The sequence below is a fragment of the Gymnodraco acuticeps genome, unplaced genomic scaffold, assembly GCF_902827175.1.
Source record: "Gymnodraco acuticeps unplaced genomic scaffold, fGymAcu1.1, whole genome shotgun sequence".
Taxonomy (NCBI): domain Eukaryota; kingdom Metazoa; phylum Chordata; class Actinopteri; order Perciformes; family Bathydraconidae; genus Gymnodraco; species Gymnodraco acuticeps.
The window spans coordinates 155,149-176,398 of NW_022990869.1; the positions used below are offsets into that span (position 1 = coordinate 155,149).

A 21,250-nucleotide genomic window follows, 5' to 3' on the forward strand; every position below is an offset into this window, starting at 1 on the left:
ATCCGGCTGTTTCATTCAAGATCGTGCTTGTCTGATTTGGGAGAAGCTTTGCTAACTTGGATGACGCAATAACTTGTGTGTATCTACGTGTGCGTTTGTGTCAATATCCCCGGGGATCTTTTGATCCAGATACTTCCATCCACACACACACACACACACACACACACACACACACACACACCTCAGCCCTTCTATTAATACACCTCCTGTGAGCTCTTTCGCTTCATCATGCCTCGAGGACCTGAATCTCTCCATCTCACCAGCTAGAAATATGACACCACAATTAGACTACTTTCATATTCTGGATCAGATCCAGATTGAAGAGGAAAGACGTTTCTTTAAAGCGTGCTTTGGTGCTGATCAACAGGAGAGACACACAGCCGAGGGACATGTCTTTGCATAATCAAATTAAACAGTGAAGGGATATTAAGGGGGAATTAGAAAACTGGATGTTGCATGAGATTAATGGGAGCAGGGTAATATATGAGTACTAGTTTATTTGTATTATTATTAATGTGCAAAGTTTTTATACATGCAAAACAATTGACCAATTACTATTTATGTGAATACGTTATGGAGATATAAAATTACCTATATTATAAGAAAGAATTTGGGCCATAACACACTGCACACTCTCCGTCAACGTCATTAAGGCTAAATACGTTTGCACGTTACCCGTTTGAAACTGACATGATTGAGCAAGCTTGATCATTTATCTAAGAAATATTTATTTTAAAACAGAAAACTGCAAACCCTTTCTCTCTTGAAATATCAAAATGATGCAGAGTTATACTCAAAGTGAACCTTGAGGTTGTATTCTGTAGTTTAAACTAACTTATTAAATTAACCGGCTTCACTTGACCTCCCAGGAATAGACTCCAGCGTGTCCAGAACGCAGCCGCCAGACTCCTCACCCACACCAAATCATGGCATCACATCACCCCCGGTCCTCAAAGAACTCCACTGGCTCCCCGTTTCACACCACATCCATTACAAACTCCTGGTCCTCACTTTCAAAGCCCTCCACCATCTGCCCCCCCCCCTACCTCACTGACCTCCTCATCCTCTACCAACCACCCCGGTCCCTCAGATCCACCTCAGCCGGTTTGCTTTCCACCCCAAGGCCAAACTCCGGAGCTTCGGGGATAGAGCCTTCTCTGTGGCAGCCCCGAAGCTCTGGAACTCCCTCCCCCAATACCTCCGTGAGTCTGAGTCCCTCACCCTGTTCCAGTAACGCCTCAAAATCCACCTCTTCAACTCTGTATCTATAAGCCCCCCCCCCCCTCTCAACCAACTTCCTCTTGACTGCTTTTCTGTTTTGTTTCTTTTTTGTTTTGTTTTTGTTTTGTTTGTCTACCCTCCCTCCCAAATGTAAAGCGTCTTTGGGTTCAAGAAAAGCGCTATAAAAATATCATTTATTATTATTAGGAATCATTTCAACAGGTACAAATGAACAACATTGAACTAAAACTTGCTAGAACACTGTCAAGATGCCATTCACAGCTATTTCAATTAGTAAAAAGGTCATTAAAAACATTAGTTGTTAGCGTTATATAAAAAGAAACATAGCTTTTAGTTTTATTGTACACACACAAACAATGTATACATCACTTCAGGGGACGTTACATTGACTTACATGCATTTCCTGGAGACTTATCCTAACCTTAACCATAACATGCCTAACCACGTCTTCACCCTAAAATTAATGATTCCCCTCATGGGGACCTCCATTTTGTCCCCATACGTGACTGTGTAAACAGATGTAGGTCCCCACAAGTATAGTAACGCTAGCACACACACACACCTTGGTATGCCAGGCATGAATAATCCACTCAGAGTGAATTATATAAGCTGTAATGATACTGTTGAGGAAATAGGCTGTGGCAGCAGTAAATAGTAATGACGTACAACAAGGGGAATATAATATAACTGCAGCATATCGACCTGTGGGTTTTGTAAATGGATGCTAGGAATAATTGTATCGCTGGACATTAATGTGTGAGCATTTGAAAAGGCATGCTTTATTAGGTATGGACTATCATAATGAGATCAGCTGCTGGCACAAAAGCTGGCTAATGTGCAACATATTTTCCCAGTCCGACACAAAACACAATACTTACTCTGGAAAAAACATGTCTTTATGTATTGAGAGTCCAGGACACGAAGAAAGGAAGCTGTATTACTCTCGTTTTTTGTAAATCAAAGCACACAAGCTCATTTTCCATCCGTGAAGAGGCTAAGGTTCAAAGACAGGATATTTTACTCAAGAAAACTTAAGTATCAGAGGAGAAAAATATGAAAGGAGTAATCAAAGGCTTTTCTGTTAGGTCCTTTTTTCTCTAGCTGTCACTCATGCTGTCCCGTTTGAAATGTCCCTTACTGGACACCACATGAGCCAGATCATTTTCAAGGTTTTTGATATTTCATTGATCGAGGGTTTTTAGAGGATAGCATTGTGTACAGCTGTGTGTCTTTTCTTAATACGAGCACTGGGGTGTGCCAAAGTCAGACATCTTTAAATCCTGCATAGTGGCTATAGATAACTCGTTCACTTGGATTTGTTTCAGCAAAAATACATCTCAGTGCAGCTTTCATCAGTGGCGAACCGTCAGGGCCTTCAAGGTATTCAGAGAATACCCTGGAACACTCAGATAAAACAAACAAAAAATCGATTTAATTATATAAATAAAATGTAATAAAATGAATAAATGAGAATCGTATCCGGGTTGTTGATCTGTAATATTACAGTGTTACGTTGATTTGTTTGTCCTTCTCGGACCATGCACTACGCATTTCAGTGGGTTTGTGTTAGAAAAGAAAGCAACCAATCAGATCTTGTTCTGGGTCTCTGGGTAGAATACCCTTCAACCAAGGTATTCTACATCCTTGATCGAATGCCCTGGCCGTTGCACTGAATGAGAGCGTACGTTTGGACTGACAGTTTGATCAACCAATCATATATTGATTTGTAGCCAATGGGCGTATTCTTTCAGAGTTCCCCTCGGTTCCAGGGTATTCTAGAAGGCCCGCTAGTTAACTGGCTCGAGACAGAGGATCTAGAATGAATGCGACGAAGCAATTCATGCCGATTTATTGTTTATAAGTGTTGAAATGACAAGTGCAACAGGTGAAGATGGAGGAGGAGGGGCGGCGGGGGGGGGGGTGGGTGGGTGTGTCTACAGAAGGTCCAGTTGTGATAGCCACGGTTCGCCACTGGCTTTCATCGAGGACAAACTTGCATTTATTTATGCTTTAATGACAAATCCATTATTGACCAGAAGGGAATTCCCTAAAATGAGCATCCCTTGACCAAACGACTCATATTTTGTGCAACTAACAGCTCTATTTGAGGCTTGCTGCCGTGCGGTATGACAGAGATATTGATGAAAGTAGAGGATGTGCTGAGTTTATAAGCCTCATGTGACGACAGGGGGTGATCAGTAGTGCCTGGCTGAACAACCGCAGATAACACCAAGGTCATACATCCCTGTCAGACAGCCTGTGCTGGTTGGGATATAACATTTATCTGTAAGCCGGCATTTCGATGAAGATGGGAGCATTAGAAGTCACTTTCTATCTTCCATCACTGACTGAAATCTCTTAAGCCACTCCTTCAATCATTTTCATTCGCCCCACATTTGGCTCTTCTCTTACCTCCAGTTTGATCATGTCCTTATTTCACCAACATTATGGCTTTCCTAATAACTCTAGTCACACTTCCAGGGTAATTCAGCCACTGTTCAGTCATTTTAGTGATATTGCCTAGAGTGAACTGTAGCTAATATTGTTGGGGAGGCGTGTGGCGCAGTGGGTTAGTGCGTTGGTGTTCGGATCAGGGGGGTCACAGGTTCAAACCCCACTGCAGTCAGCATGTCGTTGTGTCCCTGAGACGCTTCACCCCAAATTGCTCCTGTGTGGATTGTCCACAGTATTGAGTATGTAAGTCGCTTTGGATAAAAGCGTCTAACAAGTGACATGTAATGTAATTGTTCTATGCTTCTGGGGTGTTCCCTCTCCAGTAGTGTGTGATATACTGTATGTTTTAGTGCATGTAAATGGTCTGCAAGGCTAAAATCCCAAAGTTCCTTCCAGAGGGAGTTTCTCTCCCACACACTACCCCTCAATTGGACTCCTTTGTTTACTTCCTGTATATAGAACACATTACTATGTCACCCTTCTATTGGCTAGCTCTCCAAACCATTGTACGTGATTGGCTAAGGGGCGGGACATCTCTAAGTGGTTGACTAATCACAACAGAGACGGCCAGCTAACCAATCAGAGCAGACTGGGCTCTGTTTCCAGACAGAGGGTGAACAGAGGTGCTGCAGCACAGGCAGTATGAGAAAAATAAAGAGCTTTTTGAACATTAAAGCATGGAGACATGTCCCAGTAGAGACACAAAATATAATGAACCTGAATTGAATAAAATAGGGGCCCCTTTAAGGTGCACTGCCTATGAGTGTCAGCTAATAATTATAATATGAAAAAATCCTTCCTTAATATTAAGCAGCATTCAAATCTAGCTGATAAGACTACGGCTGCTTATCTCAATAACACCAATAATTGCAAACTGAATATTCTCACAATGCTTATTAACTCTGCAGAGGAATTTGAAAAATCATGCCCTGTAGTGTATTTGATCTGCTGTGGATAAGAGCATCTCAAATTGATATACATTGCATCCCATTAGCTTATTCCTCTGAATACTGTAGACACTATGGAGGGTATTCTATCGTATTCTGTTTTGTGAACTGGATTCATTTGGATTCTGATTGACTTGGTAAGATAGTCTCCTCTTTCTTCTGTCTGTGCGACAGAGGAATGAGAAAGCTCAAACTCCCTTTACCCAAAGTGAACTCCTTTCAGGTAACCTTCAAAGGTCCCCGACAGTGAATGGCTGATAGAGAGTGCAAGGACACTGACGGTCCATCATTGGCAGTGGTGACATGAGGGGGAACTTCAAGGTTACACTTTACTGATTTCACTTAAGTGTGAAACGTTGAGTGAAAGGTCAGAGACAGACGGATGTAAAGAGGAACTCATCAGTCTAATTGTGAAAAGGGACGATGGAGATTGAAATACAAAGCAAGCGGAGAGGAAAAATCCATCAACTTGCAACAGATACATTACAAATACTTCAAAGTTAATTTACACCCGAGTGCTTAGGGATGTAACTAATAGTTGAATACCAGTAAAATGCCACGATTCTTGATACCAGTTAAAGAGGCCCGGTTATACTTTTTGGGGTTTTCTTGTAGTGTGGAATATAGGTTTTTGTGCATGTAAATGGTCTGCAAAGGCTAACATCCCAAAGTTCCCTCCAATCGGAGTTTCTCACTTCTATTGGCTAACGCTCCAACACATTGTACGTATTAGGCTGAGGGGCGGGACATCTATAAGCGGTTGACCAATCACAACAGAGCCGTCTAGCTACCCAATAATAAAGCACTTTTCAAAACATTAAAACATGTCACAGGAGAAGCAAAACATTCAAATATGAACCTGAAATCAAACACAATAGGGCCCCTTTAACAGATTTGTAATAAAAAGGCTTGGTTTGTTAAATCAGGGTCTATGCAGGAATCCTGAAGTCAAATGTAATACCTTTTAAGACCCTTTCCATACATTTGAAGACCTCATCTCCACTTGGAGTTTTAACCGGTTACCTTGGCGACACACTTTACCTCACATTGACTATATACAGAATTGATTGTCCTTCCTCCTTATCTTCCAACCATTTGGACGCAGACTTGCATTTCCCCATAACGATGTTGTTTAACAACCGGCGTAAACGGACCTTCGCGCTATCAAGCAGTAAGCGTGCGATGTCCTGTTCAGATGACGTCAAACCCAACGGGATGCCATAAATAAACTACACAGAATCACACTACACACCTACGCAATGATTACATTCAGGCAGACTGTAGAATACAACCTCTTTGGACCATTGATATACTTATTGAAAACAAGCTACAAAAGGAAAAATCCTATGTACTTCACTTAAACCTGTTTATACTGTATAGAGGTTTTAAATGTGAAGTTCAACACGCCATAATTCTCTTTTAAAGTCTCTTTCAAACATTCTGTATTTATTCAAGTTTCTGGCCAAAGCCTAAAGTTTAAAAGACTAAAGTAAAGACATCCTGAAGTCCCCTTGGTTTTCGCTGCTCCGGACATACCTGGTGTGCTGTAATTTAGAGGTATCAAATATTTTTGCGTGCGTCCTTGGCCTTTAGTTTCTGTAAGTGGTCTCATTCTCTTTTACTAGCACTGAGTGTGTGCTATAATGAGCCTGCTTTGGGCCGGTGGCTGTAATGAGGCGTTTCAAAATTGCACTGCGGTAGAAAGGCAGGGAAGAAGTAACGTCTCACTGAACAAAGGGAGGGATTGTTTTAAGGGCATTCGGGCACAGCAAAAGGGGAAAATCTCCACATGCTCATCCTTTTGGCATCGCCTTCCCATTGTATGGGAAATGTCACATGGTGATACAGTGAAGGTCAATAGTTGACGTTTAATAACAGGTATATTAAAAATGAGCTGAAACTGTGGAGGCGGAGTCCAGGTTCATTACTTAAATGTCTTCAAACTGTCGCCAGAAGACCAAAAGCACATAAAAACACATCTGTGCTTTGTAAGAAAATGCCAAGGACAGGGTCAAATGCGTATCTTGTTACGCGCTGAACAATATGAAAATGTATTCTGCTTTTCACTGTATTCATAGCTAATTAAAAAAGCTTAAATGGCATTAGTTACACAGAATTAGCCAAGACTGAATGTTAATGAATGAACACTTTTATTCTCATTTTCAGCTGTAAAATCGCATTATAAAGACAAAAGCTACTTGTCATCATAATAGATACGCAATAGTTAACATTGACCTTGTTAAAAATTGAAGAAAATTAGACTGTGCAGTAATTGCTATAAAATGTGCTCAAAGTAATCAGCTTAATGCTCAGCAGTAAGTTTTTTTCCTGGACCTTTTTAGCCCTGATATTTGACTCGCAGGTCAACAAAGGCAGCCCTCCTTGTATTTGTAAAGGTTGTGTGCATCAAAAAGGTTATGTTTTTGATATAAATATGAAATCTATTCTATTGGTAAAGGTTGTGTGTATCAAGGAATTTGCCAAGACTGAATGTTAATGAATCTGCACTTGTATTCTGGCATTTCGCTGTAACATCCTAACATAAAGACAAAAGCATCTTCTTTAATATGCTTATCATTAAAGATATGCAATAGTTAACATTGACTTGCTAAAAAAATAAGAAAGTAAACTATGTACAGTATTTGCAATAAAATGGGCTCAATTCTCACACACACCATACGGGTATTGGGCCAAGCGCGAACACCGTACTTCCGGTCTGCGCGTTTTACGCGATAGTGCAAGCAGCCGTACACCGTCTAGGTGTTTGCTAAGCTTCCTGTACTGAATATCAGTCTATTGCCTTAATCAATATCAGTCAACTCTAAAATACCACATATCTGCAATGGCATGATAATATTATTGTGACAAGTGGGGTATTCACCTGGTGTTTCCAGAAAATTAGACGTAGATGCAGCCAAAATCGACGAAGGCCACTGTCGTTTTTTCCATACATCTGCAGGCAGTCTGTAACAACCCACCACAGCTCTAGTTTACGCTGGTAACGACCTAGAGCACACCCCTCAAGTCCAGAGATGTAATCCGAAGACATGCAGCGATTTCTTCGGTCGTTAATTCAGAAAAAAAAAACCTACTGCGCTCTGCCTGGCTAGTTAGCTAGCTGTTTATATTTGCACTTCCAGGATATTAGCACCTCCAGGAAAATGGCGCATTTATATATATTTATATGGCGCGTGTTGCATTGTGGGTAGCTCGTGACGTCACTGTGTATGAAAGAATAGGCGCTTTCACCCCGGAGTACTTTTACCCGTACTTTTCCCGTTTAGTTCCGATAGTGCCTGGAATTTTGATTTCACATCAGAAAGAGAACTTCGTTCATGAGAACTTTTACCCCCATTTTAGTGCCTGCTAGAGAGGTGGGACTATTCTGGGGAGAAAAAAAGTACCAATTTCTGATTGGCTCGGCGAATTGCAAACCACGTCCCGTAAAACTCTGAAAAGTTTTTTGAAGCCGCCATTGTATTTGCTGGTATTAGCATTAGCATTAGCCCCGCGCACCAACAGAGAGAATAACTTATGGCAACACAAAAAAAACATGGGAGCGGTGGAGATGAGGAGGTGTCGGCGTTCTGGCGATTTACTCGGAAAGAACCCCCAACTCCGAGGGGACTTCCGTCCGGAGGGGACTTTGGGCGGCAGTATACGCCGTGAAGTTGTTTGCGGCCTGCCAGTAAACCAAAGCAGAAGTAGAAGAAGTGACGTCAGCGGCTTCATTTGCGTAATCTTCCCTCAGGGAACTTATTCCGGTGTGAACGCGATCGGCTCTGTAGTTCCATGGGGAAGCTAAGTACGGCTAAAGTAATCAGCTTTCTGGGACATTTTACGCCCTGAGCTTTGACTCTCAGGTCCCTCTTGTATTGGTAAAGGTTGTGTGTATCAAAAAGGTAATGCTTATGTTTTTGATATAAATATGAGTTCTACAGCAGATTTGAGTCATTAACAGACAAAAATGAGGAAAAAAATGCAAATTGAGACAAAAGAGAGAGAAAGTGTTTGTGGATCATTTAAACCAAATGAGTGGGAATTAAATGCTGGAAATCATGTGTGCACAAAACAACAACAGCTGCATAAACAATTTGCATCTATTATGAGGATTTGCATATATAACAACCAGTTAGGCAGACACATGTCTAAAATCAAAACCAGAATAGCTTTGGGTTGATGATGCCAGCGCATACCTTTGATACTCTCAAGGAAAAAATGTGACTCACAAGTGTAATTAAATAATAATCGACCTTCGATACAACTCTGGTTTAATCATGAGCAAAACAACAACGGTTCATTGTGTCCGCAGTATCCGGCTGTCCAAAATCTCTAGTCAGGGTGTGCATATCTCATAAAGAAAGTCAATGATTAACAGGTTGAACTACATTTTGTATCGTTGAGTGTTGGATGAAAAGAGGACCCGGAGCATTATACTACAGCGGAAATATGTTCCTGTAACGACTTGCAGTTATTCATGGCTTTACACCCATTGTTAACGGAGTATCATTGAATTGTGGACTATTGTCAGATATAACAACATCTCACCTTGAACGCATCACAATTCTTTACATTTTATAGATGGAACATATTTTTATACTTGGAGAAACACAGTCACACAGTACGTTGTGCACTGCATGATGTAGACAGGAAGCACATACAGTATTTCTCTGCATAGTCTCAGTGGTTAGACATATTGTAATAACTACTGCTGCTTTGAATCAGAATCAAGTTTATTGCCAGGTACGTTACCACATACAAGGAATTTGCTTTGGTATCTCGTGGTGCGAACATTAACAATCTAAGAAAATAAGTTGCAATATTAGTTAAAAAAGGAATATATATAAGGATACTAAAAGTATTTTTAAGAGAAACAATTTAGCATTAAAAAAGGATACTAGTATATCCTGTAATACTCTCAAGGCTTGACCCCCTCATAAGAAAAAGCTTAACCTTCAATTACTTGCCCCATGTTTACCAACTTTGCACACTGACATTTTAGTGAAAACATTTTCGAGATCTGATTAAAAGTGATTTCTTTTTTGGAGTTCTGACACAAAAAAAATTATTCTAACTTTAAATCCGAATTCGTTTAAAAAAAAAAAAGGTGAGATTTTGGAAACAAATGTACAGTATACTAATACTTGGATTAAAGTCGGATATCTGACTCACCAGAAAAATAAATAACTTCATCGTCAGATTCAACATCATTCATAGATTTTTTTCTTACATGTGGCCCAAATCCTTTCCGTATTTTTCAAATCTGTATATAGTATGTTATCTATTTTAATTCAATTTCTGTTCATTTCATTAACATTGTTACCAGGGTATATGCAGGAATCCTGAAGTCAAATGTAAAACCTTTTAAGACCTTTTTTTAGACCCTTTCCATACATTTGAAGACCTCATCGCCACTTCGAGTTCTAACCGGTTACCTTGGCGACACACTTTACCTCACATTGACTATATGCAGTATTGATTGTCCTTCCTCCTTATCTTCCAACCATTTGGACGCAGACTTGCATTTCCCCATAACGATGTTGTTTAGCAACCGGCGTAAACGGGCCTTCGCGATATCAAGCAGTGAGCGTGCGATGTCCTGTTCAGATGACGTCAAATCCAACGGGATGCCATAAATAAACTACACAGAATCACACTACACACCTACGCAATGATTACATTCAGGCAGACTGTAGAATACAACCTCTTTGGACCATTTATATACTTATTGAAAACAAGCTACAAAATGTAATACCTTGGAAAATGCTGTATAATACTTTTTAATAGCCTTAATTTTCGCTAAATTGATTTATCAACTTTTAATACTTTTGTAAGACCCCGCGGACACCCTGGTTACTGAAAGGTTCGTTTTCATTCTTATTACTACTATCTTTATGTGTACTTTTCCCCGTCCAATCCATTGTTTCCTTGTCTCTTCATGATGTTGCTTCCTGGACACCTGCATTTCCCTACAGGGATCAATACAGATGTATCTTCTCTTATCTTCTTCAGAACAACATGGTATTTGTCTTGGGATTTCTGATGTTTTCAAACTACCCACTGTACAGAATTTGGAGATGGAAAAGAAGGAGTGAGATTTTTCTCGCTAACTGGCGCCTGCCACAGAGTCCAGCTAATCATTACAATACCCCAGCAGATTGGACAAAACCAGTCCTTTTCCTAATGGACTGCTTTTCAGAGCTAACCTGATTCAGTCAAACACAAACAGCTTGGCAGCATCCAAACAGCCAAATTCACTGACTGAATACCAAACAGACCGGCCAATGAGTAGACAGCCTGTCAGGGAAACATTGACAGAAGTGAACCATAGTCCCAGTGGCTGGCCAGACTATTTTTGATCTGCAGACATGGACTGAATGCAATGAATGTGGAAGAAAAACACACCAACAAAAATATTCTACCAATCTTTTTCAATACTGCAATAACATGGAAACCTCCTCTGCAGAATACAATATTGTTTTCTTCCACTACTTTCTTAGAAAATGTCTATTAACTGAGGGACATTCATTCAGACTGGGCTTTTCAAGATTTGCCAACTTATTAATAACATTTGTGTGGCATTAACTATGACAATGAAGGAAACGTTTATGTAACAAGTGAATTATTAACTGGGATAGAGGTGTGTGACACGTTATATTGGTATTGGCACTGATACTGACCTCTTTAAATGGATCAGGTATTAAATAATCCAGATCCTTTTGAAAGTCTTATCTTATATATCATTAAATGACTTGTATGTAGATTGTGTAAGAAATGTGACATAGAAATGTAATGCATTGTTAGAGAATGAACACTAAGGTCTTCATTTTCAATGGGAATTTACCTTTTACGAGACTACTGCATAAACAAACCTGACATCCAACCAGGTCAAATACCTCAGGGAGACTTTAGTGACAACCGTTTCGCATTTCTGTCAAGATTTAAATCAATATTATAACCAGAGGTGAGTCAGAAAGCTTCACAAAACGAACAGAGGGTGGTGGAATGTGAAAAATCAAAAGGCAGGAGCTTCTTATTTGGATTTTTGGGGTAATGAGGTAGGAGAGCATTAATAGCTAAATCCTCCTCCTGAATAATTGACGACAACTCCAGGTACGAAAGCAACAGCCCTTTGCCCGTGACAGACATTAAATCCGTCAGGATGAGACGCCTCCAGAGAGAGACTCCCTCCACCGGTGCGAGAGAAACGCTCACAGAACAAAGTGCTTCCCGTGTCAAACATGAAACCTTCTTGTTCTGTGGTGTCTGCCGCGGCTGTCTCATCACAGAGCTGCTGGTTAACCCCGTTATTTCTGCTTCCATAAATTATTACAACAAAACCAGAGAGCAGGCAGAAACCGGCTCATGTATTTTTAAGCATTACAAATCTGTGCATACTTCATATTTCTTCGGATATATTTACTAAGACAAGATAAGAAGTACTTAATTGATCCCAATTTGGGAAATGTTTGTGTTGCAGCAGCATAAAAAGACATGGCATTGTACAATACAAATTAAAACACTAGAAGTAAACAAGAAAGTAGAAAATATACATGTTTAATTGCACAAAATATAAAGCAAGTACTATGCATTTGTGTGTTAATACAGTGCGTTATTATGGCAAACATTCTTGCAACATTTAGCCATAATGCAGTAGGACATTTCTTTCTGTATTTCAGGGTACACATTTTAAATCTCACTTCGAACACAGAGGCTAGAACGCTTTACAATTCAAAACACAGGCTGAAAATAACACTAAAATGGTGCGAGAAAGATGCAACTTTGTGATGGTGCTCGAGGCAGTAGTTGTGGTGTGTAGCTTCATACAGCATTTTAAAGGGCCATATTGTGCCAAATGTTCAGGTTTCATAATTGATTTTGTGCCACAACTGTGACATGTTTGCTGTAATGTTCAAAAAGGAACTTTGTGATTTAAAAAACAATACTAACTTAAAGGGGACCTATCATGCTAAATGCACTTTTTGATGTCTTATATACATAAATATGTGTCCCCGGTGTGTCAGGGAACTCACTGCAGCGTCAGAAAATAAAACCCTCTCTCTTTTCCTCCGTACCCAAATCTCTAAAACGGGGGGGAACAACGGAGCTGATCCAGATTTGCTTCCGATATGACGTAATATCTGAAATGTGGACCCACGGCCCAATCAGAAACGTTGCTATCAGAAACAATGCCCGACTGTTTTGGACGTAATATGGTCGGTGTTTACATTAGCATCGCTAACACTCAGAGCTAACCTGTACTGGAGAGTATGTGTGTGAAGAAGCAGGAAGTAAAAAGGAACTCACCTTGTGGTATAACCGGCAAGAGAGAAAGCCTTTGAGCTCCAGACTGTTTCAGAGAGAATCCTTGATAATCCATGATATGGTGTTTCATCACCGGCAGCATTTAGTTTAGACGGTAGCTGCCGGGTCCCGCATGAGCTCAGACCCCTCCTCTTTTTTCTCTTTTTTTTTCTTAAAGCTTTATACCCCAAATCAGCACTTTTGAAACAGGAAGTGAAATAGAGGGATATGAGAGGCATGGCTAGAATGTGTGATCTGTTTGGTATTATGAGCAAAACACTTCATAGACATGTTTTTTATATATTTTTATATATCTGAGACCTATGCTATTGCCTAAAAATAGCATGATAGGTCCACTTTAAGAAAACCCAACAACACTTTATGCCGTAAATTGAATTTCACACATTAAAATTGAATTTACAGCCTGTGAAATTAGGATGTCTTCTCTGGCTCTAAAAAGGAGCATTGTGTGAATTAAGGCCATATCGCCTACGAAACTACAACTGTAGAGTACAAAACCACTTATGTTTACATTCAAGTAATTAAAGCTCTTATGTGGAGGTAGTACTTAAAGGTCCCATGTCATGGCCATTTCTACTGATCATAATTCCATTGTTGAGGTCTACTAGAATAGATTTATATTGTGCAATTTTCCAAACTCACATTGGTTTCTCAAACAGCATCTCTGTATAGTATGTGTATTCACCAGGTATTCACTCTCTGTCCTAAATGGCTTGTTGGAGCTCCTGCCCCCCCCCCCCCCTGTGAGCCCAGTGTGCTCCGATTGGTCGGGACGTTGCGAGGCTCGCTGTTCAGTGAGCTGGCTTACTGGTGTGGTTTCCGGGTCGGCGATACAGCGAGACAGCGTGAAACTCATCCTGAGCACACACAAACACTCACAGCCGAAGTGTGGCTTGATATTGAGTAAGAAAAGGTTTATAAACGCTATGCAAGTCAATGAGACTCCCTGTTAGTTGAAAATGTACGCTAAAAGTCACCCCCACTGCGTTGATAGTGGCGCCAAGGGATCCTGGTGTGTGAGGAGATCCGCGGATTGGTCCATTTTGGTTCCCGGAAGAAACAAGTGGAAAAAGAGAAATCTCCAACGAGGCGTTCTGGGGCAGCATAGAGTTTTACTCGCTACAGGATGTACTTTGAGGGTTTGTGACTTTGCAGACCGTTTACATGCATAAAAACCTCATAACACACAAGGGGACGGGTAATAACCAGAAAAGCACGACATGGGACCTTTAAGACAGGAGTAAAAGAGGAAGTCAGGTGATGTTATTATAGGAGTCAGTCAGGGTGAATGAATTGGTCAACAAAATTACATTTTAAAAACACAGGAGACAACCCATTTCCAACCAAGAGTTTAAAACAAATGGAGGCACAACCATATATGGTTAAATCCTAACCTTTGTATAACCATGGCAACAGATCCCATCTAACCTTAACGAAGTATTCATTTCAACCAAAACCACGATGTTTCCCAGAATCTAACCTATTTGTTTTTTGTGTCTACACCTACTGCTCCATTTATCAAATGTTTCTATTAACAGTCATTTAAAATCTGCTTTTGAATAGTGACCCTGTATCCACTCCACATCGTGTTTTTCTTATAAAGAATTTAAATTAATCCACCTCTCATATCTGGAAAAAAGAAAACACATCTCTCCACCACACTTTCATTTCCAGCCAGTGCATTTGATTAAGAATAAATCAACCCTACACTTCAGTCAGGCTGGCATATTAAGCTTCTCAGCACAGTCTACATATTTACCATAAACCACATGTGCAGCTCTCTAAATGTAAAATGGAGGGTACTTTGGTTTGATGCAAATCCTCAGAAAAGTGTTTTGAAATTCAAATAATTTCTGGAGGCACATGTGGATATGAGATTCTAAGATTGCATCTGGCCCACGTGTTTCTCTTACCTCGTAGAGAAAACTTTATTTTCTTTTCAAAAACAGAGAAACCCCAATTGCCAATCCTTCCAATATAAACCCAGTTTAAAAGAAAACCAGTCAGTGCATAGATAGAAAACCCAAAGAGAGAATGAACTGACAGGCCCCTCTGCTGGATTATATCACTTTAGTGGAGACAGTTATGTACCTTTAGATAATACTGACACATTTCCAGAAAGGTGTTGGATCGTCTTCTATATGTCATCTCTTCAAGAGAAACACAACTGTTCATTTCCACACATTATAAGGAATCAGACTTCCCATTATGTCCAGCACTAGACACTTTTTACACTGCTATGGATATTACATCACATGTTACTTGTTAGACGCTTTTATCCAAAGCGACTTCCATACTCAATACTGTGGGCAATCCCCACAGGAGCAATTTGGGGTGAAGTGTCTCAGGGACACAACGACATGCTGACTGCAGTGGGGGTTTGAACCTGTGACGCCTGATCCCAACACCGAGGCGCTATCCACTGCGCCACACGCCTGGACAATCTTGTACACACTAATGTACATTCCCAAAGATATTGAAGTGACTTATTTTTAGTGGTGCACGATAATTATCGGCTCAATAATTATCGGTCCGACAATAGGAATTATGACGTCATCCCGATAAACCCGATAACAGTATTAATAGCCCCGATAATATACAATATTTTTGGGGTAAAAAAAAAGAAAAAATACTGCGGTGTGGGTGGATTGGGATGAGGGGCGCTTGTTTTTCACATCGGCTCCTCCCGTTTTGCCAGTACTGTGGTATTAGTGGTTTAGGAAGAGGGGAGTTTTTCACAAATCCAGCGCTCCCTAACTCATGCCTGGATGTGACGTAAATGGTGTGCGGCCGTGAAGCCAGGACAGTAAACAAACATGTCGCCGGTAGTATGGGACTATTTCAAAGTTTCAGAGTTAGATAGTTCGCTTGCTATTTGTATTAACAAATGCAATGCAGAAGTTCCACAAGGAGGGAGAAAGGCAACGAGCTATAATACTTCCAACCTGATTAGTCACCTGAAACATCGCCATCCGCTACGATGATGTGTTAAAAGCGTACGAAGACGCCTGCGCTGCTAAACTAGCGCGAATCCAAAGCCAGCTGCAAAGGCACCGGGGCTTTTACCTATCGACGAGGCTTTTGAAAAAGGCACTTTATTTGGGAAAATAAATATGGTCACTTTGAAGAGTCAAAACTGTTCTTGGCTTTGTTTTGTTCACAGTAGTAATGCTCATGTCATTTTCTCACTACTAGTCTTTTTTTTACCACCAGGTGTGCAAAAACTACAGGTACATTTAATATATCTATTATATTATTATCGGTTTCGGTCTTGAGAAGCAGGAAGTTATCGGTATCGGTTTCAAAAAACCAATATCGTGCATCCCTACTTATTTTGTATATATATTGATTGTTTTGTTTTTATCTTAATGTGTGAATATGTATAATGTGTCTGTTGATTGTGGTATATATAAATATATGTGGGATTGTGGGAAACGGTATTTCAATCTCTCTGTCTGTACACACAAACTGAAAGATTGACAAAAAGTTGACTTTAACTTTTGATGTCTCTGGCAACCCATAACGTGATTTTCGTACGTTTCATTTAAGAATGTGTATGAGATCTGCTGACAGTAGTCAAATTACGCAGTAAGCAAAGCTCCGGATTCAATGAGAAGGTTACTCCTGGTCAAGGTGTTTTGGTAACTCCATTTATATAGCGTTTTCCCAGTCTTTGAGACCACTTACACGCACTGTTGGAAGCAATTTGGAGGTCAAGGACACTCTGACATGACCGCGGGGAGTGGGGACCAAACCACAGACCCTCCAATTGGTGGACAACATCTAACTCATGAGCCACAGCAAACATGTTGAATAGATTTTACCAAAAGAGTCTGAACTTTGTACAAAAGGCAGATACAAACGGCATGTATTTCTAGTAGGGCTGCCAAGTTAACTCGTTAATAACGCAAAAAAAAATTAACGCCACTAATTATTTTAACGCGATTATATGTATTTTTTTTCCTCGGCCGCCCCGTAGTTTCAGAGCGCATCGAGTTTAAAATACCATCTACAAGCTGATGCTGACAGCCCCGCTCCTGCCGTCCGCTTGCGGGCAGACCACAACTTTCCACGCTCACCGGCAGGCTATTGGGAGGACCGGGAGGGTTGTGTATGTGTGGCACGAGCGAGAGACCTTACGTGTATTGTTTTGTTAGCATCTGGTGCTAGCTAGCTGCGCTAACGGATTAAGGAGCTGTTTAAATGAAACACAGAGGAGCGACATTCGCCGACAACTGCGCCGAGCACTTGACTTTATGCAGGGAAGCCAGACAGTGGGGACATTGTACGAAAAAGTCAGCGCACTCAGCACGGATATGCGCAACATGATTGCAGCGTCCAGGCAGCTCCGGTTCGAGCATATGCTTGCACTTGCTTGCACTTGCGCACGCACGCACAACGCACACACACACACGCACACCACCACACACCACATGGCACACACCCCACACACACACACACACATACACACCACCACACAGCATCACACAACACACCCACCACACCACATCAACACACACCACACACCACACACCAACACACCACACACACACAACACACACAACCACCAGCACACACACACACACACACCCACACTGCACACCACACACACATCACACAGTCACACACACACACCACACACACACAACACACACACCCACACACACACACACACACACACCACACACACCACACACACACACACACACACACACACACACACACACACACACACACCCACACACACACACACACACACACACACACACACACACACACACACACACACACACACACACACACACACACACACACACACACCCCACACACACACACACACACACACCACACACACACACACACACACACACCACACCACACACCACACACACACACACACACACACACACACACACACACACACACCACACACACACACACCACACACACACACACACACACACACACACCACACACACACACACACACACACACACACACACACACACAACACACACACACACACACACACACAACACACACACACACACACACACACCACACACACACACACACACACACACACCACACACACAGATTAATTTGCGATTAACTATTTTAATCGACTGACAGCCCTAATTTCTTGGAAAAAAAACTGTATCCAAGCATTGTGCCAAACTGATGTCGGGTCATGTCTTGCTCAAGTAATAAAGTCACAACTACGTCTGCAAGACAACGGGAGATTAATGTAGTAACAGTTTATCATTTCTGGTACAATACATCCTCCTCTGTCACGGCTGTTTTCCTCAGCCTTGCCCGTGTCCCACAGCTGGAGGAAATACACCTTTTTTATGGTGTGACCAGCAGAGTGAGGCTGAGGAAAGTGCTGAGCGTGCCACTAAAGCTGTCACTGCACTTGTCAAGCTGAATTAAATCTTATGTTTGCATTCAGCTGGGGATCTGTGTGTGTGTGTCATCGGGTATGTGCATTTGTCACAACATGCACAGTGTGTGTCTACCCTTATGTCTCGTTACAATCCCATAAAGCTGACAAACTACGCCACACACAACTTGTTTTATGACATGCCGGCACGACGATGTACTCTACCGAAGGGAGCGGTGTTTCTCCTGGAAAAAAAGAAGCTAACGAGCTGTTATCGACTTCACACACTTCATGCACAGCACAGAAACAACTCCTTCCACCATAAAGAACCTCTTCTTTAGATGAAACAGACACTATGCCTCCAGAGAGGCCAATGCTGTTGTAGTACTTCATGGCTGGCCTTACCTTGCGTCGCCCGTCAGATCCCATGTTGAGAATTCATGATCTTCAACGTTAGCGACCACCTTGGCGGTCGCTGGCCAGGTAGTGTGACGTTTGATGGGAACCAGCTCGTGACCGGCTCCCCGTGAAGGGTCCCGACTGCAGCAGTTTCCCATCCTGACGCAACAAAGGAACCTCTTATGCCGACGTTTAAAGACTTTATCTCTCTGAAACCTCACTTGAAGTTTCGTCTCGATTTAGCTCCTTTTCTCCAGGTTTTCATGTAAATGTCGTTCTACTACAATGTCCGACAATCTCAATTAAAAGGTCCCTGATTTGAAAGGAACAGAGCAGATTGCTGAAGCTTGTTGACATCTTTCAAGGTTTCAGACATTCTCTACACTGTCCAAACAACTGTCCCCCAATTCCTTGTTTGTCCTCTGTCTCCAACCTCCCCAATTTGCTGCTCACATGATCTCTCCGAGCTGCATTGCTAATGTTTTGGTGGCCGGGCCCTCCTCCTCCAAACACTGACAGAAGTGTCACTGTCTCCCACGACCAGACAGACTTTAAGCGCCACAACAATGTATCAACCATCTTGTTGTTTCTCTTCCTCGCGGTTGGCATAAATCCCTCCTTTGTGTCGGCCCTTCTTTTTTCAGTGTTGAACACAGATGGACCCCCCCACACACTTTCCAACTTCATGCTTTCCTCTTGGTCTGCAGTCAACAGTCATGAAGAGAAGAGCGAGACGTGCTGGTCCTACGCTGGAGAGACGTGTGGGATTGTCATGTGGAGAACATTCTACGAGTGCACAAGGCATTTGATTCCATGTTTCCATTTGTAGGCTCAGTATTTCACGCATTTTCCATATCTGAAGTTTGTTGTTTGAATAGCCCATTGTGTGCTGCCTTGAACATCTGGTAAACCACTGCAGAAATCTAAAACGAAACATTGTGCAATAGTGCCATCATTTGTGTATAAAATGTCAAAAATGTAAAAGAAATGTCCAGCCCAGTTTAAGAGATTCACGAAATCCAAGGAGAAGCCTTAAATATCTTGTTTTTGTCATACCTTAACCAAAAGATGTTCAGTTTAATATGATATTAAACAGTTTTCAATTAGCTAAAACAGCATTTTCTGACTATTTTGCATTAAAAAAAATGCAATAATCTACTAATCAATTAATTGTTGCAGCTCTTCTTTGCAAGATGTAGTTTGCTTAGTTTTGATCCAGTGTTGTATATAACATTTCAGAATGATGAGCTTTAATTCTTAAAAGGCAACTTAATGCCCATGTTGTGTTCATAAGTACTGAGACGCAGTGGCGAACCGTCAGGGCCTTCAAGATATTCAGAGAATACCCTGGAACACTCAGATAAACAAACAAAACAATCGATTTAATTATATAAATAAATTGTAATAAAATGAATAAATGAGAATCATATCTGTGTTGTTGGATCTGTAATATTACAAGTGTTTTACGTTGATTTGTTTGTCCTTCTCGGACCATGCACTACGCATTCAGTGGTTTTGTGTTAGAAAAGAAAAGCAACCAATCAGATCTTGTTCTGGGTCTCTGGGTAGAACATCCTTCAACCAAGGTATTCTACATCCTTGATCGAATGCCCTGGCCGTTGCACTGAATGAGAGCGTACGTTTGGACTGACAGTTTGATCACCAATCATATATTGATTTTGTAGCCAATGGGCGTATTCTTTCAGAGTTCCCCTCGGTTCCAGGGTATTCTAGAAGGCCCGCTAGTTAACTGGCTCGAGACAGAGGACCTAGATGAATGTGACGAAGCAATTCATGCCGTTTTATTGTTTATAACGTTGAAATGACAAGTGCAACAGGTGAAGATTAAGTTTGTTGCGGAATTGTTGTGAGTACCTTTTCAAGACGACAATTCAGTGAAAAGACGGACATTATAATGCCGCGGAGGGGCGGGGGGTGGGTGTGTCTACAGAAGGTCCAGTTGTGATCGCCACGGTTCGCCACTGCTGAGACGACAAGGCTGTTTCCTGAAAATCTATTTTACAGCCATGTTTCTGATGCACAAATCATGTTGGTTTGTTTCTTGCCACACTGCCTTCATGAAGTCGAAACCTGTCTCATGGTCGTTATTTTCAACAGCTATTTTGAGAACCAGATGAAAGAGGGAAATTGAACCATGGACAAATCAAAAGGACAGAGGATAAACAAGATGCAATGGAGCAGGCAACGGTGTGCAAAGGAAATGTGACTTTCATCCTTAGGAAGTAAGGCTAAGTAGGCAGAGGACACTTGGATGGAGAGAAAGAATAAAATATTTCTTAAGTCTGATCTTCATGTCCCATATGACATTATTATCAGCAACCAACATTTTAAAGGGGCCTATATTGATCATTTTCAGATTCATATTTGTATTTAGTGTCTCTACTCTGACATGTCTCCATGCTGTCAATGTTCAAAAAGCTCTTTATTTGTCTCATACACTCTGTCTGAAACCAGCACCCAGTCTGCTCCTGATTGGTTA

At 41.3% G+C, this 21,250-nt stretch overlaps 1 protein-coding gene across 6 annotated transcripts in view; it reads right to left on the reverse strand.

The window, feature by feature from the left end:
* Positions 1-21,250, reverse strand: part of LOC117557461 (pleckstrin homology domain-containing family A member 7-like) — a 166,548-nt gene that overhangs the window by 129,165 nt on the left and 16,133 nt on the right. Inside the window, exon 1 of one of the 6 annotated variants that reach the window (XM_034233301.1) lies at positions 18,757-19,656. The exons of the other annotated variants lie outside the window; for them this stretch is intronic. Within the exon in view, the coding sequence (XP_034089192.1) occupies positions 18,757-18,908 (152 nt within the window). The 5' untranslated portion in view covers positions 18,909-19,656. Of the gene's footprint in view, positions 1-18,756; positions 19,657-21,250 lie in introns of those variants that run through there. 6 annotated transcript variants of the gene reach the window in all.